Raw genomic sequence first — 10,414 nt, 5'->3', positions numbered from 1 at the left:
GATTAAGTTATTTCGTTTCAACGTAGTAATGAGGTGAAACCATTACAAGCATACCAGACATAATTGGAGAGCGAATATTTTTACAGTGGCCCGGTTCGGGCAGGAGGTTACAACAACAATATGAAGGGGAGCTTTTAACAACACGAATTGTCCCAACCAATCAAAAATCGATTCCGCGCTCAAGCCCTATGACGAAACAACCAAAAACAACCAGTTAAAGTTTTGTCACAATCCGAGAAGGTTTCGCGGATTGTGACGTAGCAAAGCTGGGAAAGTAGGTACCGACTCTGCGAGGTCGATGCGACCGAGATTGAATGTTTTATTGCGCTCTGTAAATATTTACCAGACAAATATAAACGGAGCGGTGGCTTTTGTCAACGTTGTTTGGTCTGATGGGATTCGCACAGAATTGCAAGGGAAGGTTTTGAGACGAGTTACCAGCTAAGACAAGAAAACGCAGTTTTGATGAACGTATTATTGAAGTATTGAATCAAAAGTTGACCACAGGAGAGTTACAAGTTACAAGTTAACTGAAAGTGATTTAATGTGAAGTGGAAAGTAGGAATAGCTGAAGCGGAAGAAAATCGGACACGCAAATTACGACTTTATTTGTTGCTTCGCGAACTTCCATTAACTTCTAACGCGAAGGCTTTGTGACGTCATAACCACCTGTTGTGAGCGTAACAATCACATATGACGTGAATGAAATCGAAAAAGGTTTATGGCTGTTTGTGGACGAAAGTCATTTAGTTGTCATTAGTTTCAGTTTAGTGGTGCTTCGCGAATGTTGTTGTCAAAAACAATGTTAAGTAGAATGTCCTTTTGTAACGCAATAGTCGAGTTTTTTCTTTTTCACATCAGTTCATGTGATTTCAGCCCAGCACATTTTCGCGATATCTGTTGTTACGTAACAAAAATAAGCAACTGTTAGAATAAGAACAAGCCGATTGTTGTGGACAATGAAGAGATTCAATAATGATATTTTCAAGCGGAGCGAAGCTGCAAGACAAGCCAGCAAAAGGGCTGATGCGAGGCTAGCACGCCGTTTCAATGACGTAGGAGGCATCGATGACGAAATGAGGTAATATCTTGTCTCAAGTGTTGTTCAACTGCATATAGAATGTACATGAGTGAATTGGGCTTATGCAAACATTCCACGTGACTGGTTTCCACTCGGTCGCTTCAACAGCAAAGATGGCGGTGAAATCCTGACGAATATAATTTAAATATATCGACGTACTGGCAACGTTTTTGTTGCTAGGCTCCCAGTGGGCCAAGTGATTTTAACAAACTTAAACAATATTCACCAAATCACTGTAAATATTGTCATTAAAATGTAAACTGACCAATGTACCGGCAACTTTGTTAACTTCGTTATCACCTAAACGCATGAAATCATAGATTGTGTAATAAGTACAGATAGTTGATGATATTTTTCACACGCCCCAACCCGACCAACCAGCTGAACTTACTGCAAACTAACCAGCATATTTCGACATAGATATCATATGGCTCAGATCAAACGGGAACAGACAATGCTCAAGAGAGAATTGAGAAATTTGAAGTTGTTGGAAGAAGCGAAAACAGCAAAGGAAATGGGAGCCCGCAAACACGGTAGGCGACCTCCAGTGGTAGGTATTGATGTGAATTAACTTAAACTTCCGGTACGCAGGTGTCATCCACCTTGCAGAGCCACAACTTGAAAACAGCCGAGAAAATTCCGCGATCAAAAATCAACCAACACTCGCGCAAATTGACAACGGTTTGTGTAAATATTTTGTTTTCTCCATGAATACACTTTAATGTGTTTTGTCGATTCCAGGATACGGCAGAAATTACTTAATACCAGAGTGCCCCAGGATCGAACAAAAACCACCACAAAACAGCAAAAGAACTCGAAAAGTCACTCGAGTGAGTTGCTTGAGTCAGTTGAGTTGTTTTTTTTACTGGAGCGATCAGGAAAGCAACAAGTTTTCCGGGAGAAATTAATCATTTCCAGACAATAAATCCACATAAACTTTACGAGTTTTCTTCGATGTAAAATTTTAACCCAGACTCTCTCGTAAATTTCAAAGGTAAAAATTAACCACTTTATGACGAATTACGTTCATACGTTGCAGCCTATTTTACAATCTCGATAATGACGAGGATCCCGTCGCGGAAAGACGAAGAAAGAAGAAACTGAAGCAACAGAAAAAACAGAACGAACAGATTCAAGACAGAGTTAACTCGTGGTCTGTCAGAAACTCAAGCAAACGGAAATGTGAGTTAAACTTCCATCAAATATCTCACCAATACAAATCAACAGTCAAAGTCATAACGAAACTGATGTGGCCTCTCATGTCACTGATGATTGCATGAGCATTTGGAAAATAAAGCATGTCACTTTTTACGTCTAACGTTTGGAAAATAAAGCATGTCACTTTTTACGTCTATTTGGGCCGTTATTCACCAATAATACAAGCACATGAAACTTGCTTCACAATAATGCCTCTACACGTGTTTCGTGGCAGCCAGCTCAAAGTAACTTATTTGTAATTTCAGTTTCGATATCAGTTCCGCCAAATCTACGACACATGCGATTTCTCCGAGACGAATTCGCCGAAAAACACAACGGGGTTGTCCGACTGCCTGACGTCACGCCACGTAACACTGGTGATGACGTAACAACAGGTGACGTCACACAAGGCGATGACGTTTTCGAAGACACGCCCGAAGTGGTCCCGTCATCAATACCGGAGGTTCGTTTTCATATTACTTGTTTGGGTGCGATTGAACCTGTAGCCACAAACTTATCTTTACCACATTTCGCAGATAAAACCTCAAAACGTCCCAAACGATGCAAACACGTTCAACGCAGACTTTTACGCCCCCGATGGAAGGTACTTGTATGTGATACGTTCGTTTCCACACAGAGTGTGTGACACAGAAATTCAATGCGCTTGCAGTAACAAACTAGCAAAGGCAACAAACACCGCGTGTCAAGTTACTTGTCATGTTTATTTTGTAATGGCTTAAGGGCTCTGCACACCAGACGCGGTTGACGGTGGCGGCTAGCGCTGTCAGCGCCGGCGGTTGTTGGCGGATTTTGCGCGTAACGTCGTTGGCCCTTCACACCGGCAGTGCGGTTGCCGTCGACGATTTTGTTGCAAAGAAAACTAGGTCAATGTGCTCGACATATTTAGTGTTTCTACGTCTTAAGAAAGTTGCTACAAAATTCCGTTTAGTTTATTTTGTGACAAAATATAACGTTGATCATCATTCCACGGTAAAATGTTTCCAAAAACAATTGCAACAGCAATATTGGATTTAGTTTACTTCTGTCATTGCTGTTGAAACACACTTCCCTGTTTTAAAGACACTTTATGTTTCAAAGTTGGTAATATAATAGCAATAACATAAACAAACACATTTTAGAAAAGACAAGATTGCAGAAACACAAAGAAAGCAATCATAAAACAACACACAAAAAAAGCTTCTATGTAAAAAGATGCATGTACATAAATAAACTTGCACATTGTTGCACAATCACAATGATGCTAGATGTTGTCAAATGCAAGAAGAAAACTGGTATTCTTTGGCTTGTGGCATACTTTTCTGAAGTTTGCAGCTTCATCGATTTGCTCAGTGATGTTGAATGAGGTTTTTATTGGGAAATTGCTTTCTATAGTCTGACAAACATGTCATAAATTCATATATTGAACTCTATGGAAATATATATGGAACAGTTGATCAGCAGAAACTACATTTTTATTCAAGTATACCAACCTGAAAATCCATATACAACGTTTTCTTTTCGAAGTTTATTGAACAGATGCACTGGAGTTGTTGAATTAGTCATAGACATGTAGATTAGGAAACGTTCCTACACTTCTGCAACAAATCAAAGTTGTTAAAGGAGCAATACATTTAGAACTTATACCAAAATTTATCTACACATAGGCTCATATGAATAGTGTTTCCTTCCTGATAAGATTTCAACAGCAGCACCTCTCTTGTACTTTTCTTTTTGCAAAGTCGTGGTTCGTGGTTACATAATTGCAAAATAATTTCATTAAAAATGACCAGTTAAATTGAAATTGACCAGCCCAAGACTAAACAAAAAGCTGTAAATAAAAGTTCTTTAAGCCACTGGTAAGAAAATTTAGTGGGTTTTTGTTCAGTATTTAATTTCAAACTGTTTACAAAAATATTAAACGACCATTTCAAACTAATTTGCTAAAAACAGCCAAAAAACAATGAAAACAAGATTAACTCTATTCTTATTTTCCTGGTAAATAAAAATAAAACAACCCACCTACAAACAAAAAGACCTAAATCAGGCAGAAATGTATCATAAACAAGTCGAGCACCCGCCGAATATCAAGTTTTTCATCCAGCAGTCTAGCGCGGCTGACGGAAAAGTTAAATCCGATTTAACTTTGCCGTCAGCCGTTTCAACCGAGAAAATCACGCCGTCACGGCAAGTCGCTGTCTGGTGTGAATACCCCGTCGCTTGCCGTCGAACGCAAAAATGCGTCGCTATCCGCCAACCGCGTCTGGTGTGAATCTTGCTTTAGCGTGCCAACATTTTTGCTACAATAGTGGTTAATGTCATCTGATTTGGATAGAAATGACACAGAATCATGCGTGTAGAATGGGTTTTAGGCTTACTACGTCATAACAAACACAGAACAACTTTCTAAAACTAGTTTAAATTTTACCAAAGATGTTTACAAATACAAACTTCCACATCACTTGGTGTACACGTGCCAACCTATGCAGTAAAGACAGCTATGTTGAAATTATCTAAAACTGAAATTTGTGATGACAGAGTCCGAATGGTTCACCGTCTGCCCGACCCACGAAAAGCTTACGAAGACGCAAGGAGAGCAAGATACGTCAGAACCAAATATAAACGAGATTTCGAACGTCAACTTTCCGTCAGTCAAATATTTAAAAAATAATTTCCACCTCGCAAAAATTTAATGTGAGTAAAAATTTGCGACAATTAAAGTTCTTTGTTTTGTTTAAAACTGCAATGTATGAATAATTACTGACTTCGCATCATAGTTTTATTTTTGTGTTCCACTGTATCTATTTTCGCGCTGTAACAAACACAAGCCATTACAATGAGTTCGTTGGTTATTGCTAAGCGTATTTCAACAAACTCAAAACAATATTAATGTAAAAGCATAGAGCCAATAAATGATAAGATGCAGACAGTGCACACTAAATAGGTGTGACAAGAATTTTCAGCATGTCTCACCAAACTAGAGCAGTGGTTCCCAACCAGGTCCTACAGGGTTACTTGAAGGGGGCCACGAGGCCAAAAAGTTACTTTAAGGGGGCCATGGTCCACGAAAGGTTGGGAACCTACAAACTGGAGTGTGGTTAGATGGCTACACTTGCCAATACGACCTATGTCTTGTCACCAGCTGAACTGAGGTTTAATTGGTCGAAACAGACCGTGCCACTTCTGCAGCTTATCAAAACGATATTAATCGTTTAATCCACAAAAATATTTACATTCTTAGTTAAAAGCAGAATATTAAGCCAAGATAGAGGGCTATGTAAGTATAAAAAATACTGGTAGAGTAAGATTTTTTAGACACATATTGCAATTACGTTATTTACTTCAAAAATAATACAGAACAGAAATACATGCAAAAGAATCAGCTGTGCCACCGTCATTACCAAAATGTGTTGTAGCAGCTGAGTCTTGGCATAATATGCTTTGGTTTGTGGTGTTATACGAAACACCACACCAGGAGGACGACAGTTTAGAGCCTGTTCTACCCTAACAAAACACACGCATAGTTGTGTTTGTGATATTTTTATTGCATACACAAATATTTGCAGGCTCATTTGTGACGCACAATAAGCTGTTAGTTGTCACCAGCGGCCTCCAGTGCTCGTTTGTGAGAAGCTTTCTTCTGCTTGACACTGTCCATTCTTTGGGCGCGGGACATTTTCTCACGGTTCCACCTGAAAACCATTTCGTAAATTAAAAACCAAAAATTTTTTAACAAATAGAAAAAATATGTCAATACATGACACACAGTAAAGTTTAGTTTCAATTTTTTTAGAACATAAAAAACAAAGCCTGAAAGTCGTTAATACACTAAAAATCAGGCAGTTTGGTCGATGAATGAAGCAAAATTATTTCTCTTTACTGTTTGAACTAAAATCTGCTTAGAAATTTAATTGGGTCACATAGAAATCTTAAACACAGAAACCAGGGTTTAAGTTTGAAAACAACATTTTCTTACGGTTCCACCTGAAAATCATTTCGTGAATTAAATTTTGTACCAAGTCAAATAAATAAACTATGACAATATAAAACACATTAGGTTGGTTTAATTTTTAGAATACATGGAAACCATGGCCTAAAAATCATTTGAAAACAATAGCAAAAAATTGGACAGTTGGTCGAAGAATGAAGTTAAAAAGATTATTTCTCCTCATTGTTTCGACTTAAGCTTAAAATTGTTGGGATTCAAGTTTAAAATACACATCAAGATTTCCCACCTTCTCTTGGTGACCTGCTTGTCAACTTTCGGTTTAGGTGTTGGATCTTCGCGAATTGCAGCATGGCACTTTGTGTACATTTCCTCCACATTATCGGCAGTTATACCATTCTTAATGAATTGGGAAAACTGGACAAATTAAAACAAATTTGTGGTTGCAAGTCATATGTGAAAACCTAATCAATTTCAGCACAAAATAGAAAAGTAAATGCAAGGAAAGAAACCTACTTTGAACAATAGAAAAAGAAGTCTACACTCAAACATAAGCAACATGATATAGGTAATGCAGGTTTTATTTCTACACAGTATCAAAATGCTTGTTATTTCTACACAGTCAAATCATGTGTTATTGTAGCTGCAACAATCTACTTCAGTGGTTCTCGACCTAATATGGTTCGCGTAGGATCTTAAAGCCTTTCTATCCTTGCTTACTGAACTATGTTTGAATTGCTACACCGAGAGCCTATTTTTTTCTTGACCAGGATGTCTGAAACCATGTTGGGTTTCTTGAATAGCAATTTTGGACCTGACTTAGATTGAGTACCAGAAAGCTATGCCTGCACAACCCAAAAGGTTGTGGTTTACCACATTTTAAGAATCCTGGTCTACACATCATCGACCCATGATAATGATAAACAACCACCGACCTGTCTCTTGTAAGCATCCTCATCATCACCTTCCAGACTCCTCATGTATTCTGCAACATGTTGTCCGAAAATATGATTTCTATGTACCTCAGCACTGAATTCACTCGATTCGGAATCATAACCTGCATGAAAAAGTTAAATCACTAAATAAGATTTCGTTGTCAATGGTACATCACAAATGGGTAATATATATGATAGAACCAATTATTTATAAAAGAGCAGCACATCCACATTTATGTGGCAATGCTTTCACAAGAACAAAGCATTTTCTGATAAACACCATTCAAATGATAAAGGTGCTTGCTACAAAGCCACAGTAAACAAAGCAGACTACACAGTAAACATCACACGACATTATCATGTCGCAACATAGCAGCAGAACGCACCAGGAAATCTCTTGTTGGAGTGAGGAATATCCAAACCTCCATCAACAGCTCCTTTCATGGCACCAAATATCCTTGCACCAGTGGTCGTTCGAGCCAAGCCGATATCAAGGTAAGCTCTGCACAAACAACCGTTTGTTGACCATCAAAATATATTTAGTAGCAAAACTGTTCCCATTTAAACAGATAAAAATATACCCAATGCCCTTTAGCTTTTAGTCAAGCTTTAAGAAAACGTAAACACACGGACAGATCAACAAGTGAGCTTACAGCAAAGATCTCCATCATAACAATGCAATTGTAATACATATATATAAGTTGAACTGCAGTACCCTTTTATTTTGTGCAATGTGAAAGCTGACAATGACCGTTTAACACAGTTTCAGTTACATACAGGTAAAAGCTGACTATGCTTAATGTTTAACAACTATGTTTTGCTGGATGGTAAACGTAAGTATCATTTGATGAGTTTTATTCATGTCAAATATAAAGAGGTAGTTCATAACAAGTAAACCTGGTACATGTAACTTAACCGGCAGTAATCTGCTGCTGTGAAGAAGCCAAGACAATAACCACTTAATCACTTAATCACATTTTTATGTTTTTATTGACATGTAGTAGTTTATTGATTTGTTTAACAATGTTTTGCAGGTAAACAAAATAAAAAGGTTCATTTTACTTCAAGATAATAAATATGTACCGAAACTAAAAGCACAAATGCTTGGTACTGTTGGAAAATCTGATGCCACACATCTACACTGTTTGCAAATGAAGCCAACTGCAAAATGAAGTTTTAACACAAAGTGTTATAACAAGCTAAAATACAACTATGCAAATCCAGATCAATTTTAACAACAAACACATTGACCAGTCGCAAATATATTTATGCACCAAACACTGCTTTGATTGTAAACCTATTGATCACCTAATTTAAACAAAGTATAATGTTTTAAACAACAAGTTAAGTGAAAAAAATACTAAAACATATTACCATGACATACCCGTTTTAAGAGACATATATTTACCATACACATTACTGTACATTGGATTACATATTACATATTGTACAAACTAACCGGCCAAGCAGTTCACAAAAAATTACCAACATTTGGTTACTGGCTTCACACTGATTGACCAGTTGTGGAAAAAGAGCCATAAATACAACATAATGGCATGCTAACAAACTCTCCAAATTACATGCAATTTAGTACCATTTGTGTAAAATAAACTAGCGATTTTGTATTAGTTTCCACACACTTGGCAACAACCAAAAAAACAAACAAACAATCCAAATACCTGAATGCACCAGGCTGTCCATCAACATCCTCCACATTGAAATCATCTCCATCAACTTCTGTTTGTCCCTCATAAATCTTGTCCAAGCCAAACTTGTTCAACAGCTAAAACAATGGCCCATGTTTAGTTGTAAATATGAAATGGTAGTTTCCCGAAATTTTTAAACGGCATAATGCAGTCGCCCAAATAGACATCAGTACAAGATAGCTATTAGCACATTCTTTTGACACACAAGAAAAATATTGAAAAACAAATACTGACCCGACGTGCGAGAAGTAGACCAGTGCAGTACGCAGCGGCGTAGTTGGTCAACCCGACCTTGACTCCGTATCTGGGAAGTTCATGGGCATATGCAGCACATATAACCACATCTCCTTCGATACGAGCATACGCTATCTGCAAATTTATAATCAGGTTAAACTCAAAGTGCCTCAATATGTTTTTGTATTGTACCAAATATTATGAAAAAGTAAATAAGTATGTACCAATTTTTCAGATGTAAGGCAGTAGTTTGGGTGTAAAATGTATATAAATAGGATTGGTTTAAAATTAAGACAATTAAAAAAAAATAGGACAGTTTTCTTTCATAAATTGCGCAGAGCAAAAACTTGGGTTCTATTATTATTTTACAGATTTGTGGCAAAAACTTCGGTTCTATTATTATTTTACAGATTTCATTGTTTTAAACAACTTGCCTGAGTAATAATGTCCTTGTTTGTAAACCTTACAATCATGCGATACTTTGGACTGTTGTATTTATTCCTGTCTTGAACCACGAGACGTTTACGGGCAAAGTAGTCAGTTTTACCCTCTCGTCGCCGTTTATATTTCACTTGGTATCGCTTGAAGTAAGCCTTGTTTTTCACAACTTTTACGAATCCCTGAAGAAAAATACCAAAATAAATACGGTTTTCACTACGGTTTCTATAATGTAATCGATGATCTGCTATCACTTGGCAGACAAACAAATCAAGTCATTTTAGTAATCCGATTAAATCACAACGATTACATCGCAAAGAAGTCTCTCCTTAAAAGTTTTTGTTGCTGAATATTATATGGATTGACTTCAGCACGGTTTCGATTTGTAACGTACCATGTTTAAGGACCAGTTAAAGCATTAACTTGGGACACAATTTCAGGTAGCCTCGGTCTTGGGGTTTCACATCGGGAAAGGAACGAATTCGTTTCGTTTAGTTCGGTCTTCCGCACATGCCGGGTCATGACCCCGGACCGTGGGAAATTATTTTTTAATTTTGGGGACTTAAACTTTATCAAAAGAAACCACAAAATTAATTTCGAAAAGCTGTCTTTCAGGTTGTCAACAAAGCAAACATAAGTTTTTATTACTGTAAATTCACACTATTTGTCAATAATGTAAGTTAAAATACAGTTGTCCTTGACAAAATTAGCATCAAACACAATTTACCCTTCACCAGTTAATTTCGCTTTAGTAACACAATTCCGCTAACATATTTACCTTGCCGCAAGATTTCGATCAGCCAGATTATTTAGAATTAGGATTTGCTATATTGTCGTTGAGTTTGACCCCTGGACAGGCAACTACCAAAACCTTTTTACA

At 37.3% G+C, this 10,414-nt stretch overlaps 2 protein-coding genes across 2 annotated transcripts; one reads left to right on the top strand and one right to left on the bottom strand.

Moving 5' to 3' along the window:
* Positions 1 to 430: 430 nt before the first annotated feature.
* Positions 431 to 5,116, top strand: LOC145205632 (uncharacterized). Its single transcript, XM_080078363.1, has 8 exons — positions 431 to 1,081; positions 1,502 to 1,614; positions 1,673 to 1,762; positions 1,842 to 1,911; positions 2,121 to 2,263; positions 2,545 to 2,741; positions 2,815 to 2,882; positions 4,814 to 5,116. The coding sequence occupies exons 1-8, from the start codon at positions 960 to 962 to the stop codon at positions 4,944 to 4,946; spliced, it is 936 nt and encodes a 311-aa protein (XP_079934489.1). The 5' UTR covers positions 431 to 959; the 3' UTR covers positions 4,947 to 5,116.
* A 683-nt stretch (positions 5,117 to 5,799) lies between these two features.
* Positions 5,800 to 10,020, bottom strand: LOC145204162 (large ribosomal subunit protein uL18-like). Its single transcript, XM_080076614.1, has 8 exons — positions 9,929 to 10,020; positions 9,531 to 9,716; positions 9,097 to 9,231; positions 8,836 to 8,939; positions 7,543 to 7,658; positions 7,157 to 7,278; positions 6,511 to 6,638; positions 5,800 to 5,967 (listed from the first exon to the last, which is right to left on the bottom strand). Exons 1-8 carry the CDS (start codon positions 9,929 to 9,931, stop codon positions 5,868 to 5,870), a joined length of 894 nt encoding a protein of 297 aa, XP_079932740.1. The 5' UTR covers positions 9,932 to 10,020; the 3' UTR covers positions 5,800 to 5,867.
* Positions 10,021 to 10,414: the final 394 nt, after the last annotated feature.

Source organism: Phallusia mammillata, chromosome 8 (genome assembly GCF_965637545.1).
Source record: "Phallusia mammillata chromosome 8, kaPhaMamm4.hap1.1, whole genome shotgun sequence".
Lineage (NCBI taxonomy): Eukaryota > Metazoa > Chordata > Ascidiacea > Phlebobranchia > Ascidiidae > Phallusia > Phallusia mammillata.
This window is presented reverse-complemented; position numbering and strand designations above follow the sequence as displayed.